The following is a 16,787-nucleotide window of genomic DNA, read 5'->3' as shown; positions in this document are numbered from 1 at the left end:
AGCCAGTATTTAAGAATATTCAAAAAACAATTACTATTCTGCTAATTTGATATTTGTATTGCAATTTCCAACTATTATGAAGTAATAATGAATATAACAAAATATATTATTGTAATGACACATTATTACCTACAACGCACGTTTTACATTTTAATTTGACAAGTTAATATGTACGTCTATTTATGTTTGAACACTCTAAAAAATAATTACCTCTATAGTTTATCTATAACTTCTTTGTGCGCTATTACTGATACCTAGAGTGTGACACTTTTTATTCAAATACGCCTTCCATACAACAGAATCAACTTCAGCAGTTGAACGTTTCTGAACATACTGAACAACTGAGAAGCACGTTCCTTACCTAACCTGGAACAGTTATATTCTGAATCACTTATTGGCCCCCTCCCCATTTATGATTTGATTTAGGTTGAGTGACGTGCAGGGGGGAGGGGGGGGTAGTTGCCCTCTCCAAATTCTGAGGGCGTTCATAACCTAATAGCAATCACGCAGCTTCGCATCCTCCTCACGTAGTTCCGACACACTGATAATTAATTTACGTTGCCAGAGCGCTTCCTGTATTCCTTTTATTCTATTATAGCTTTGGCCCATTAACAAATTGTATAAAACTTTACTTTTCGTGGTCCCACAATGACAATATATTGTACATACCAACTGCATTTCATCGCAGCGTTAAAGGAAACTTTGTCAGCAATAACCTACGATACCTGACAGTGCTGAGGCAATTTGATTTACCATAGTTTTTTACGGTACGAAGAACGAATATAATTGGTTTTATTACGTAATTGTTTGATTGATACACCAATTATTTTGATTTATTATTTGTACAACGTCATATTTCCAAAACTTTCGTATAATACGGAAACATTTCAAAAATGAACGGTAAAAATCGCTTAGAAAACAAATGAATTTAAAAAGCGAATATTGTAATCCCATATACCTCTTAAATGCATTAAATGACAATTTACCCAAAGGTATTGATGCATTTCTTACATAAGGAAGAGTTCAATGCACTTGAACAGAAATTAAATTACAATGGTCATTTGAACTACATTTGACTTGTTAGCACTTGTATGACTTGGTAAATAATCTACAGGCAGCACTTGACATGTAGGTCTATAACTTGTTACTGAAGGTACTAGGTAGGCGACGAGGATATGAACAGTAACATCTCAAGGTTGGGACATAAAGTGAGGCCTACAAACCCTTATTAGATAATGTATACTATATATTATGTAGTTTAAGACTTATATGTAGGGACTTTACTATGATACTTAAATGGCCATGAATATTTATTATAAGCAAAGTTCAACTACGATTTCTCATAATACTGTATACGTTCTTGGGAAAAAGAACTATAAAAAAATAAAATAACATGAAAATCATAAAACCCAACTGATATCTCCCTAATATAACTCTAACTGAATCTCAATAAATAATTGTAGTTTATGGAGAGGATAAATGTTTAAGGCAGACGTATTCACCTTAATAAGGCTCAATTATGTGCGGTGGGCCTAGTACGGTCAAACCCACATCGTGCTAGTTGATCGTCATAAAACAGTTCCAAAGACAATCTAAGAGTTGGACTTGTTGTATACGATGCAGTATCGGGCTATGGAGAATCACTTATACAACCTGGGAATCTAAAATGATAAAGGCCCTTGCACAATAATATAGGCTGACGCTGACGTAAATCGCTTGCGTTCTTTGCACAACTCTACCATTGTTGTATCAGTTTTAAACTAGTTCTGCACTTTTACATGTAGTTGAGAAGTATTGCGAAAAACAAACGAAATAATACAAGTCTTCCACTTAGTTGGACACATGGCTAATCTATTCTAATTAGTATTTTAGTTTCCGTCCAGTTATACATCATATTATTAGAAAATGTTGTAAAAATGAAATAAGTCGTAAATCATATTATTGTTAGTACTACACCTAAAATTGTTAAATAACGTTATTTTCCCACTTAATCATTCCACAAAATTTTGTGTTCACGAACTTAATAATTGAAAACAAGTGTTTGACGACGGTTTGCCTGGGCTAGCCTCGGCAATGTCCTTGGCACGACGCACAAATGGAAAATCAATAATTAATAAGCGATTAATGTTGTTGTTGTCAAATATATAACATAATTGAAATAAACAAGTTACCGCCAAAGATTTGTGTTAAAATATAGTTTTATCGTAAAATATAATACATTCGAACTCGGTCACTAACTAAGATGCGACCTTTACTGGTGAATTTATAATATTATAATCTATTTATAATATCATTTTTTATCATTAACTAGGATTGCTTTCATAGCAGTGAAAGCCAGTTGAGTGGAGCGATCACGTTCCATGGTTCTTAATGAAGCAATGAATATAAATGTTTATAGATACAATACAAAATACAACTATTTCATCAATTTAACTTATCAGTTTCGCTCAGGACTATCAACATTTAAAACATGTGGACATTACATAAATATCCTTTGAATCAGTATTTTTCCTGTGTTTCCTTGCTAATGTCATCTGTTGAACCCACAGTTCTGGTTGAACCCGACCTTGAACCTAAACCAATGAACATTTTCTCAATCTTGGCTAGATATTGCAATCCTGGCAGAAATAATCCTGCATTGATCCATACAATTAGCATATTTAACTTTTTAAAGACTTGCCTGCTTTGAGAGAATTGCACAAATAGTTGTCACCATACCTTATGAGGTTTGTTTTCTTAAATTTTGCACATTTAACATAATAATTGTAATAATTATGAAAGTCATTGTCTTCAAGCAAGTATTCTAGATTCAACTATCTCAAAACATTGCTAAGAAGTAGTTGTTCGTGCGTTTCGGGCGTTTATTCCTAGTCTTAATTTTCTACCAATATCAGGAAGTTTTTGATTATGCATTCTGAAATGTTCCTTATTATGACACTCTTATCATCTGCGGATTAGTTATTTTTTTGTAAAACGAAAACACAAAAAATACTTTATTCTACTTGGGCAATAATGTACCCCAAGTCGTTGCCAGCATAACAATCAATACAACAAGTGTGTTGCCAACACGATGATATCATCCAAATATTTCAAAGAAAATAATAAAAACATATTTTCATAATAGCCTATTTAGGTAAAAATATTGATTCGAGAATACCTTGTTATTTAGAAATGCAGAATAATGTATAGCTGTTTCAATTCCCAATAACATAAGATGAATGTTATTTGTTATGACCTTATTTAACTACGTAAATCAAATCTGTAAAATACTGTACCCATTCCATCAGTGGTTGTTTCCAAATTGCGACTTAAAATCTGACTTGGGTCTTTATTTGTATTATTTGATCAGCGGTCATCTTGATCTGATTTTCCCTTTGTACTGTGTTTATTTCATGGCTTGATTTTAACATATGCTATGACTCTTTGTTTTGTTTACATTATACGTCGTTATTTTGTAAACATCATGGCAACCCATAAGATCAATGTAGGTTTATATAATAGTTTTGCCAGCATATCTGAAAATATGCAAACAAACTGCTGTTCTTATTATAAGAAGGTTTCAACTGACTACAATAAGATCCCCGTGCGTAGAACGGGCACACAGCTATAGTAAACTATACAGTATATCAAAAATTGAAATTGGTTTCGTCTAAATCTTCCAAACATTTGACAAAACAACCTTGGTTTGGCTTAAATGTGTTTAGACGTTATTGAGTTAATGTGTTTGAAAGTTTGCATTGAAGTCGAACCCAAAGAGCTTCTCTTCGCTCCGCTCAATAATTTATATTAAGTTAGATTTGAGAACATGCGGAGAACACTCAACTGTTTAAAAATAGCAAAATTAAAATTTAAGAGGATATTACGATGTAAAATTTTATGGAAGTTGTTTTATGGCACAAAGTTGTAAAATAAATGTCTCAAAACTACACCTGTTATTTATATATGAAAAATGTGTAAAAAATAATTGATTTTTCACGTTACAGGGGTTCTTCCTTCGCGTAGCATACTACAATCGTGCATATAGCTGTATACAATGTAATTCATGTTTTATTACTTGCTAAATCATTGCACTTTAATTTATTTGATTAAAAATAGATGTCTACTGCACGTTTAATGAAAATGGTTGTAATTATTTTGTCACTTTTTTGACGTTTAGTTAGTTTTATATAGGGAACGTATTTAAAATGTTTTACGAGGCTAAAAATAGAGTAGGTGGTGGATCCTGTTAATTTCCAATAGAAACATTATAAATCAAGATAACTGATAACATTTTGTAAGCTCGACTTAAGTAGTAATTTTAACTCATCTCATCACTGAGGCCATTTACGTGATAACCTTTCTTATCTATTCAATATTATGTATTGTTATCAGTTATGTAAGTTGTCCGTTTTCTAAAAAAACCTAAAGTTGTTCTCAAAAATTTATAGGCCTCTATTTGTTCTTTTCATAAATTCCCAAACTTACTAACAATTTGTAGTTGCCGACAAATTACTAAATACTCAGCGATTTATTAAACTACACGAGATTAAATTCTTTCAACTCGTGGTTAATATCATCATATACTACCCAGGGTACTTGAGTCACTTATTAGTACCTTTTTTATCAAATAAAATCTTGATAACGATTTGTTGTATCGTTAAATCTTTCTAATAATATCGTATATAGATTACTTATAAACTAAGTACAGTAAGTTTGGTATTTGGGTTTTGACGTCATGTTTATAATACTAACTTCAACCAGGTTTTGTTTTATTGCCCAGATAAAGTGATTAAATTTAGCTAGGATAATCTAAAAAAAAGAAAATTTTTTGAATTTTATTATATGTCCTTATACAGTTATAGTGTGGTGGAGTCATCGGCAGTGACTATGGGTGTAGATAGATCTATACGCTGTTAAATACGTCTATGGTGATTTCGTAATCAGCGCCAATACTGTTTGTACAGTAAGTAGTAATCAAGTGATACAACGCTGAGGTATACAAGCATCCCCTCTGGTTGAAGGTTCTACACGCTGTGTGTATACTTTATACAATAGTTTATACTTACCTATAGACCCTACATTGTAGCCAACACCACGTACAAAGCAACTGTCATCGCCATTTATTGTTTTCTAATATGGAATGGCATGGTGATAAATTAAAAACCAGTGAAAAACTTCGTACCTAAGTTTAATTTTTAAAATTAAAAAAATTAGGAATAAACTTATGTAAATTTTAAAACGGAAATGCAAAAGTTTATCACACATGGACTGAAGAATATGCAGTGGCTAACCGATAAGAATAGTGCACTGCTGTCAAAAACCCTTCTTGCACAATTTTATATTTAAATATCTCGGAGAAGAGCAAATGCGCCCCTAAAAGGTGCAGACGGTCCGGCCGGCCTAGCTTATCAAATACCGGTACGGATAACATAATTTATCGAAACCAATATCTATTAGCAGGTCCCTCAGGTGTGAAAATATAGACAAGGTGTAGTGGTTTGTGACAAACAGCAGTCGGGCCGAGTGTGAAATTTAGTTTAACGCGAAAATTATCTTTCCGAGCAAAGACGTAGAGGGGATACTTTATCGGCATCGCGAGCTGTCGGGAGGAGAGTGCGAGAGAGACAGTACTATATGCGAGCGTTGGAGTGCGAGCGAGAGGGAGCGACAATTGAAAATGGAAGGAGCGTGGAGGGAGGGAGGTAGGAGGGGCTTGAGCGTGCGCAGAAGCGTACCAGAGTATGTAGATGTTCGCGCAGACACGTGATCAGTTGCGCCGCCTCGCGCCGTGTGATTGACAGAGGCAAGAGCCAGTCGACAGTGTGCGGCGCGTCGGGACTCAGCGTACGTCACTCATCATGGCCCTTGTTTGTTGTGTCGTTTGTGTCATCCAACAGGATCCTACGATTAAGTGAGATTTGTCCCAATACTCGGGCTTCGCGATCGGCTTGTGTTATCGTCTTCTCGGTCCGCGTTTGTGTGCGCTGCGCTCCGCGTGGATATTTGTGTGTGTGGCACCTGGAGGGATAAATATCTGTTGATTGTGTGTTCTCTCCTGAAGTTACCAGAAAGCGGGACAGTCCGCTTCTGGTAGAAAAGTCGGAAAAATCCTCACCGCGAAGAATCCAATGGCGCAACCCAGGGTACGTACAGTGTTTACATCGTTAGTGTACAGTAGGGTTTGTAGGCTGTGTATGTGTGTAAGTTAGGTGTCAGGTCGTGTACCGATATACCGTACTAGGAGTACCGCGTATACCAATAGTACGACGCCGGGTAGGCCTACGTCTACGTCGACCACGTGTTCAGTGTTTACATCACGTCAGTGTGAAGCATGGGCCGCCATGTTGGCCCGACCACCACATTTTTCATGCCGCGTTAATGCCGGGTCGAGGCTAAAATAAATCATGTGGCGGGCGGTCGCAGCCCTCTCTCTCCCTCCCCGTAGCCAAGCGATTGATTTGTTAGTCCAGTAACTGTGAACAACTGTCCTTGTGTACAATACACTATCACTACAGCATACAGTACTGTGCAGGACCACAACATAACCTACTCAACTCAATCACTGTCGTCAATACTTACTTTTTATAAATAGGTACAGCCTAAATGCTTAAACTTGACTGTTAAAATGCTTATCAGTGATTACAGATCAATAAAAATTAATTTATTATGAGGTGACACTGTAATTTTATTTAAATATACAGTAATATATGCCTATCATTTTAATACTGATCCAAATAACTTGTTTTTTTATATTTTACGGAAAGTCAATAATAAATATTTAAATTATTTAATATTTTAGTTACTTTCCCTAGTAGACCTTTAGTTGTGCCCGTTTTGTCCTGTTCTTAGGAATATACTTATCAAAGTGTTATGATAAAATTTGTCCTTGAAACTTGGCGGGAATCTTAAAAATTGGTCGCGTTTGGAGAAACATGGTTTATGAATTTAATTTCTCATCCTTAAATGTGATATTAATATTTGTCAGAGCTTGTCGTTTAGAAAGAACAATAACCTATATAATTATTTTATTTTTTGTAATTCCCAATTTTATCTGATTTCTTTATTCAAAATTTATATGAAAATGGAGTTTTCCGTCTGTAAATAAGTAAAAGGAACATGTAATCAAATCAACAAGTTCATTACTGTATTTTTCAAGATTTTATCATAACATTGCTAAATATAAGGGCCTATTGTTATTTTGGCAAAATGTTTCAAGACTTTATTATAGGTACGAAAATAGGAAATACTGTGGTAGAAAATATTTAGGTTAAATTGTTAGGTTATAAATTGGAGGATTATTTTTTTATTGTTGTTGACCTATCAGTTGTTGACGGGCAGTTGCGCACTTATTGCACTCTTTGTTATGTTTGTTTTTAACACGCGAAAAAAGTTTCATTCACCGCAAATGGTTTACAAAAGCAATGCAGTAAACATTTAACAAACTTGCTGAATGGGTCTAATAAAAAAATTTCAAAATTATTTAAAACATAGGCCTACATTTAAAAATTTAATAAGATAATAAGGCCGCGGGGATATAGACGCGTTCCGTAGTTTGCTTGCAGTATTTCAATACAATCTGAGATTCATTAAACAACTAAATTATAGGTATATACAATAGGTTAATTTATTAAACAAACAGCCTGCCCATCAGAAACTGACGTTTTTTTTTAAAAAAATGTTCATTATTTAAGTTTAAATCATAAGATAAAATCAATCAGTAAAGTAGCCTATATTTACTCTAATAAGATCATTTGACATAAAAAAAAATATTTTACAGAGTTTTAAAGATTTAATAAATAATTTACTCATGTATCATACGTTAAATATACATCAGGCCTATAGTAAAAATATAATAAATAACCTATTTCATTGACGGCACGCTAGGTAGACTATTTAAATAAATCGTAACAACAAGTTCTAAAATTTACTCTAATAAGCTCTTTTAAAAATAAATATTATATCACACAATATGAAAGAATAGACCATAAAGAGGCCCCTACTCATGTATCATCAGGCCTTATCATGGTGTATCCATTTATTTAAATCACTTGTTACTTTTTTAACTGATAAATCGTTGGATAGGCTATTAAAAAAATTCTTTACTAAAAATTTGCTAAAAGCCTAATTCCTAAATTTTATTTAGATAAATGCAATATATAGCTTGTATTTATCTTAAACATAAATAAATAACGCTAGTTTACATAGATGTAAAATAACAACACAGTATTTCCTTGTACGGGACTGTACATATCCCTTCAAAAATTAAATAAGAAAAATCCCCAAGTGTTGTAAATTTTCTAAAAGCTTAGTCATGAAAGGGTTAAAGTCAAGCCAATTATTTGCTTTGTTCTAGACATTCCTGTTGTAAACCTGGCTCTTACTGTTAAAGCAAAACGTTTCTCGGAACGAACAATGGGGCTGGCCCGTCCCACGCCCTTCCTGAAACTGGGAGGTTTAGTTTTGTTTTAGGGCTCTAACCCCAATCTTCCCTGTAAAACAGGCCTAACATTCTAAGACCGTGAACAATAACAGATTGCTCGAGTGATTGACTGCGTTTAAATATTCTACTACTGTACTACTCTATAGGGCTCAAAGATGGGACAGGTATTTATTTGCGATATTTTACTAATAATTAATTACCGTATAGGCTATTGTTTAGCAAAAACTTTAAGGCATTTGTAGTTTTGTTGAACTACAACTAGGTTTAAAAAACTATTATGCAAACGCCTAAATTAATTTTAAAATTTATAGTGCCAGTATTACGGGAATTAAAGAACGGGAATTCAACATGTTGAAGCGTTCCGGTAAAGTACGGTAGTCTATTTAGTTTGTAAAAACACATTCCAAAACGTAGGAATGTCAAAGTCCGCATAATAGATTACGACAAGACCAAATTTATAGGATTGGAGTAAATATTAAAATAAAGTACCGTAGGAAAGATTTAATTATTATGAATTATTTATTTCTGCTGGTGTACCGATAGCCCTAAAACATTATTTTAATCGTGTTTGCTTGGTTAATTTTTTATCCGTTAATTTTTGTCTGTGATTACAATTTCGATTCGTTCTGCCGTTAATTTACAAAAAAATTAGTAAAATAACGATTCATTATAAAGAATCATATTTATCGTTTGGAATAAAAGTTACTTAATCGGTTTCTAATTAGTTAAATCTGCTGTGTATTTAAGATAATGTTTTACTGTATTCGTGATGCAGTATTTGTATAGTCCGCGGACGGCGGCGCTGCGGCTCGTCGGCTAGTCTCGCCGCTAGCTGTCTCGTATAGTGTGATCGCCTCTCGTGGTATTTGAGGTCCTCCGCTCGAGTGTTTGTTTATATTGATTTTGAAAAGGTTTGCGGGCTCGTGCACGTGTACCCATACTGCGTGTTGCCGTGTTGAGGTCCTTCAACACGAGTGTACCCTCGACGTCTATAGACGTGGTCTAACTTCTGAAAATAAAACTAATAAACCTAAATTAACTAACATGTGACGTTTAAATTTAGGATTTAATAATGAGCTTAATTGGTTGAATGGAATTATTTTACATTCTACAAAAAATCATATTGCGTTTTAGGAGGAAGACGCGAAAAGCGCAAATTTCAGGCCAAGCGTGGAGTTTAAAAAGGTGATTTTATAATCGTACAATCGTTAATTTATGGGAGAGTAACAACATTTTTGGCTATATATCGTTCAATCTATTTTTTAATGCAGACTTTCAATTATTGTTAATTCATTTAGGCTAGTCAAATAATTGAACTATTTACACACGTTTTAACATTACAATTCTATATTTCGTCTTAATAAGCCTGGTATATTGTTACTTCATTGAATAAGTCTTTGTTTGCGAGAATTAATTGCAACACGTTTTTACTATAGTTTGTACTGTTACACGCCGAACATTTAATAATCATTCAGTGTGCACGTAATAACTAGGCTACCTTTTTTTTTATATTTTGTAAATGCGGGCACCGGACTGTAATTTGTATTTTTTATCCGTGTAACTGAGCCTCCTCTAGTCGACTATTTACTCTGTGCCCACATACTTCATAGGCATGTGTTCTGCCAATAATGAGCATGTTTTCAATCATATTTTTTGTTTGGATGGTTCCAAAAATGTATTATTCAAATGTCAATTCACGCTCAAACACAGCCGTATTCTATACCCTACTATTTTAAAATTTACACGCAATTTTGTTGTTTGATTACGTTTTTTATTAGTCCTATTTATTTGGAACCACATTTTTAAGACATTGATTTACATTTAAAATGAGTTATTAAACTAGGGATATTCTTAGGAAAAGTTTACGGAGGTAAGTTTAAATTAACGGTAGATCCACTGCTTGTCAAGAATGTAGCAATTTGAATGCAGTAAATATCAATCGGCTTGTTGCTAAAGATTTGTTAAAGCCGGTAGGTTACTGCCCATTTATTGTAAATAAATCACTTAACTATTTTATTTTTATTTTAAAATATATTTGTTTGCTATCCGCTTACAAAGTGTAAAGTAGTGTGTTCTTGGATGAGTAGCCTACAATGTTTAATGCATTTTACTTTAAACTTTGATATGTTTTTAAAATGGACATAGGTATTTAACACATACAGTACAATATCACTTTAAACTACGTAATTTGGTGAGTAGGTAGTCCTATTTAGGAGTTTTAAAGGGAATTTATATATACCATCATTATTCTCCGTAATTGATAAATACTGTAATCAGAAATATAAAAAGTTTGATCGTTTCTACTGCCCAGTGGTACACCCTATTCCCACCGGGCCGTGTATACTTGGTATGCCGCGGCGCGTCACTTATTCTATAGCTCTTTGATGTGCATTTTGCCCAATCGCGGGTCTTAAGCCAATTTCGTCCCCCGGCGCGTAGGTCGAACGTGCTTATGATCGATGATTCCGCTCTTTAGCGACTCCATGCAGTTGATATGTTTAAGCGAAAATGTTTAGTTTAACCCATTATGTCGTGGAATGTACATTCAATTTCGATAGTCCTAGAAAAATTTGAATAATTTTTAAAATTAATCGTTAATGGTTACGGCCATAACTTAGTTTCTATTTTTCCGTAATGCAAATATTTAATCGACCCATTATATTTTAAAATATACCGTGCGTTAGAATTAGATTTGGCTAATATAATTTAATAAATTTTTTAATTCAATCTTTAGTATTTTGGAATTTTATTATATAACTTGCTATTGCATCTTTCTAAGCTGTGTTTTAAATAATGAATTGAGAATTTCAAAGTAGGTGATGAAGTAAACACAGTTGTGATGTCAGGGTAATTGAATGTTTCATTATAATCACCAAACAGCGGTCTTGTCAAGTTGTATTAAATATACAGTGACAGTAGGGCAAGATGAGTTTTAAGCTGATAAGTCCGTTAAGAAAATACAAACACGATAGGAGAATCGGTTGTTACCAAGCCATAGTAGAAACGGTAGGTCCACTTTATAATGTTTGATAATTTCTAAGACAAATATTTGTTTCGTTCAATTACATTTATTAATTGCGTATTTTCTGATTTATCCCCTAAATTGCTTCATTCGTAAACAACATGTTTGCCCAACGTTTGATCTCATCGTAATTTATATAATTTTTCCTTTAAGGTGCACAAAACAATACGCAATGGTGCGATAACGGTCGTTTAGATAGATAACCTGTCTACGAATACGCGATGATAGTTGTTACTCGTAGTGAAATTCGTTAATTGGTACATGTGGTAAAACATGTGTAACGGCTAAGCGGTAATGACAAATGATTAACAATTGATGAGAACAAGTTGCGCCTTTATGTGGAATGTTTAAACTTAATGAATATTTTTTGAAACCTTCTGTTGTAATGTAACAAACAATTTTCCTTTTAATTTCTCCATTTTAATAGCCTAATGTTTTCTAAGCGTAAAATTCACCACGTTTGTGTTACAAGTCTTAGGATTTCGTCAATTCCTAACGGGTTACCAACTGATGTGCGGAATGAATTAATGTGCCGAATGTAACATGTTATGGGTATTCACCCAAGAAATAAATCAAAGAGATTATGCACATTTTAATAAGTCATGCAGGTTTATAAAATGACACATGATTGCAGTTTTTCCATTTTAGTGTATTTTTTATTTCATAGAACTGTTCAAACTTACTCACAAATTTACTTTGTCTACATTACCTAGTAGGCTACATAGTACGGTACAAACTGAGTAATAATCCATTCTATAATTCATACTCTAAATTGCTTACTAACTCTATTTTTCAGAATTCGTATTGTATATTTGTATCTTGCAAGGGACATACTCCTTCAAATAGTCGTTGTATATACTTAGTTAATTACTAGAAATATCTTAGCTTTTCATTTAATAATAATTATGAGATAGATAAAATATTTGTTAGAGTCAAGTAGGCAACACATTTTTAGTATAGCCTACCTGCTTTTTACACCAGGCACAAAATGTATTGCTTAGGTAATCAATTCAATTGCCGAAGACAGGATTTGGAACGGAAAGAAATACAAGTCAGAATTTTCTTATACATTTTTAATTCCTCAAACAAAATCAAACCTTCCACAGAAATTCGTAACGCATTTTTTGAAAAAAAAAAATATATAATGTATATTTTTAATGATATTTGTTGACTACCCTTAAAACTAGATAGGTGTAGCGCGTGTTAGGTCGAAACTCATGGATTCTTGTTACCTTTTTATTCAACTGTTACACGAATACACCAAATAAACATATTTAGTTAACTGTTATTGCTTTATATATTTTAGTATTCCTTTTAATAATACCTTTACTCAAAGATATGTGGTACGGGTTGTTACCTTAAAATGTGTAAATTGTTAAATACATTTTTAGCATTTTTTAAAACGTTATTGCGTCATGTGATTGATAGTACAGTTTAGAAAAATGCTAACACGAGCGGATGTGTTGTACGTGGTCATACTAATTCCTAGTTTAGAATTACCCTATAAGGTAACAAGCATTTACCGTAGGTTTCATGATAAGATCAGGACCCAGGGCCTATTTACTTTTTCGTTTTGATGTCCACAGAGGTCAAAAACACTGTTTAAATTCCTAAATATAATGCCTGTAATATGTTCAATTATAAATTAATATTTAATGTGAACACATTATTTACTATAAATATAGTAACCGTTGTCACAATTATTTCATTTTAGTACAATAGAGCTCGCGTAGAAATGATTTCCGAGTTTACGAACCAAAATGATTGGACTAGAAACTGAGTTGTGTAGACATAACAACCTGCAATTTCTTTCCAAACCAATATAGAGCTTACAAAACATATTATTTATATCTAAATGCAGTTGACGGGTACATAGCTAAATGAGAAAAGATTAACGATTGTAAATTTAAATGTACCACGCTATTCTTGGAGAGTAAGTAAACTGTCGTAGTTTTCTTGTTCATGGATATATTTTGATCAAATTTGGAAAATTATATATTTACACAAAGCTTTCAACATTCCACTAATGTAACACACGTTATCACTTAACCTGTAGCATTAAACCTAAATACCATCAAACTAATTTTATTTAAATAGGGGATATATTTGAAAAATTTAAGGAAATATATTTGAGTGAAAATTTAATCAGCAAAATAGAAATTAACTTTGATTTGCAGGGTTATTACTGCGGCGGGGTATTGCCGTTTTTACAAGCCCAAACGTGTCTGTTTTTCGTTTTTTTTAGTACAGGGTACAGTATTCATTATTTTATTTTATTAATTTATTACATAATTCTATATATTTACAAGTGATTGCTATGCGTATTTGGTCTCTTTTGAGCGATACTTACAAGTGCTGTGTAGTGCCCGTAGAGAGGTTTTGTTTCCCCTAGCAGCCTTAACTAAAGGTTTACTTACAGGAATATTTCAACTAAATTACCTAAATTGTTTGCGGATTGATGTTAAAATGAATGTCATAAAATTATAAAACTAGTTCATTTCATCTTTAAAAATAAAACACAGCGTTTAAAATGCTTGAGTATTTCTTGTTATTATATTTTATTGTCATTTTAGGGAAGATACGTTTTTTCATTATAGGATGTAGGTCTACATTTTAAAATCTGTACGAATGAGTGTAAAACATATGATATGTTGTTTTTATTATCTTAGTTTACGATTATTGACCTGTCTATAGCACAATAAACTGCTTAAGTAGCACTATTAAGATATCTAGATATTAAAGCAATTACTATAGAGATAACATATAGATCATTAATCCTTTCCGTAATAATTTACTTGACAGTTATTATTTTATATATGGTTAATAACGTTTTTTTTCGAGTGACAGTAGTATGAATGTACAACGGCAAATTACAATTTCACGGCAAAAATAATACTATCCGTTTGTTGAAGAGATTGGTAATTTCAACTGGGCTGGTGAAGAGCCCGATTAACAATCCTAAATCTATTTCATAAAACCTCTTTCTTGTTAATTCTTTCGTGACTTCAAAAAGCGTAGTTTTACTATGTATTGCCGATAGGAATTGCTTTGATTATTTAGAACAGTAGACTTCCCATTTATCCTGTTTTAACGTATTTTCTTTATTGTGTTTATTTTTCGTGATGTTTGAGCAATAGTGCATACTTAATGTATTTGTTCATTTTAGAGAAATAAATTAAAAAATGAATCTATAGAATAACTTTATAGACATATACAAGCAACAGTTTATTAATGAATAAATCATTTAATCCAATTGAACTTGTTTAAAATAGGTTAAATTTAATAACAAGAAATAAATAGCAAATAAAAATATTATTAAGGACGATGAATCTGTTAGGAGAATATTTAATCTAAGCTATAAGTAGCTCGGAATGCAAAATGAGTCTGAGAAATTTTCTCTGTCTTCGATGAGTTTACATAGCTGTATTTTAGAATGCAATCCAAGACATATGTGTTAAATAAAACAGCTGATTACATTTAGAACTTGTTTTAATTTTTATTCAAAATATGTTAAAAACATTTAATAAAGTTTTAACTTTATTTAACTTTATAATTAAATGTGTTATAAAACAGCTGATTACATTTTGAACATGATTTAACTTGGTTTAACATGTGTTATAAAACAGCTGATTGCGTTGTGAACTACTTGATTTAACATATGTTACAAAACAACCGATTGCGTTATGAACTTGTTTTAATTGTATTTACAGCGGTTTATAATATATACATTAATAAATAAACCCAACGACTTTTCCGACTGAAGCACGAATGACCATTTTGCCAATTATTGTCGTATGCAGAGCTCTAGCAATGCCACTGTGGTGAGGTCTGGCGAAGCGAGGGACCCAGTCCCCAGACTACCTGAAAGACCCTTCTTTGAGTCACTTGGGCCGTAAATCATGTCCCATTACATTCCCTCACAACTTTTTGTCCAACTGTAACTGTGGCCCACAAAGCGGACGCTTTCCGGAATACAGTTTACGGTCGTGCGTTGTCCCAGTCTTTTGTGCTCCGAGAAGTCCAAAAACAAAAGATACCCCGACCTCGTATCTGGCAGCTCAGCTTCCAACACGTCACAACATATCTGATATGTTGACGACAATAGCAATGTGATAACAAATTGGATCTCTGTATGTAATGAAACCATTAAATGTGTTTTGCTGTACTAATTCCGAAAAAAAATTCGTTGGATTGTTTAATTTGATGTCAGTATGATCTCTTTGCCGTCAACTTGTGTTTCTAGTGACAATATTACCATCATATTGATTAAGGTTTGAAAAAGATTCTTTATTCGTAGAACAATGTACCAAATAGTGAATTCCGATAATTTTTCTTTTGGTTGTTAAAAGGAAATGTTTTACGTTAGTATGATCTCTTTGCCGTTAACTTGTGTTTCTAGCGACAATATTACCATCATATTGATTAAGGTTTGAAAAAGATTCTTTATTCATAGAACAATGTACCAAATAGTGAATTCCGATAATTTTTCTTTGGGTTGTTAAAAGGAAATATTTTACGTTAGTATGATCTCTTTGCCGTTAACTTGTGTTTCTAGCGACAATATTACCATCATATTGATTAAGGTTTGAAAAAGATTCTTTATTCATAGAACAATGTACCAAATAGTGAATTCCGATAATTTTTCTTTAAGTTGTTTAAAGGTAATATTTTACGTTAGTATGATCTCTTTGCCGTTAACTTGTGTTTCTAGCGACAATATTACCATCATATTGATTAAGGTTTGAAAAAGATTCTTTATTCATAGAACAATGTACCAAATAGTGAATTCCGTTAATTTTTCTTTAAGTTGTTTAAAGGTAATATTTTACGTTAGTATGATCTCTTTGCCGTTAACTTGTGTTCCTAGTGACGATAGTAGTACCATCATATTGATTAAGGTTAGAAAAGGAGTCTTTATTCGTAGAACAATGTACCAAATAGTGAATTCCGATAATTTTTCTTTAAGTTGTTTAAAGGTAATATTTTATGTTTTTAGTATGATCTCTTTGCTGTTAACACGTGTTTATAGTGACAATAGTAGTACCATCATATTATATATAGTAGTACTGTATATCTTTTTAAGGTTTGAAAAGAATTCTTTATTCGTAGAACTATATACCAAATAGTGTTGAGAGTTTTCTTTTTTTACTGTTAATGTTAATAATAAGTCGTAAAATGAACTAAATATATGCCTAATTGTCTTTATTAATTTATACATTTTGCCTATAACAATAAACAAGTTATTGCTAATATTGCTTATAGCCAAAATCTTGCTTGAGGTTTGCTTTTATTTGTTGAACAGTGTACAAGATCATCCCCTTTACTATTTTAGAGTTTATAGTATGA

The 16,787-nt window shown here is 32.6% G+C and overlaps 1 protein-coding gene across 8 annotated transcripts in view; it reads left to right on the top strand.

Annotated features, from left to right (window-relative positions):
* The first annotated feature begins 5,680 nt into the window (after positions 1–5,680).
* The window catches only part of LOC128985381 (homeobox protein homothorax), a 188,955-nt gene continuing 177,848 nt past the window's right edge, over positions 5,681–16,787 (top strand). For 3 of the 8 annotated variants that reach the window (XM_054404886.1, XM_054404875.1, XM_054404894.1), the window contains exon 1: positions 5,681–6,122. In XM_054404886.1, coding sequence (XP_054260861.1) covers positions 6,108–6,122 — 15 coding nt within the window. In that variant the 5' untranslated portion in view covers positions 5,681–6,107. The remainder of the gene's footprint in view (positions 6,123–16,787) is intronic. The other 5 variants (XM_054404865.1, XM_054404841.1, XM_054404858.1 and 2 more) reach the window with 3 other exon arrangements.

This window comes from Macrosteles quadrilineatus, unplaced genomic scaffold, assembly GCF_028750875.1.
Source record: "Macrosteles quadrilineatus isolate MER2022 unplaced genomic scaffold, UCM_ALF_1.0 Scaffold_1__1_contigs__length_201487025, whole genome shotgun sequence".
Taxonomy (NCBI): domain Eukaryota; kingdom Metazoa; phylum Arthropoda; class Insecta; order Hemiptera; family Cicadellidae; genus Macrosteles; species Macrosteles quadrilineatus.
This window is presented reverse-complemented; position numbering and strand designations above follow the sequence as displayed.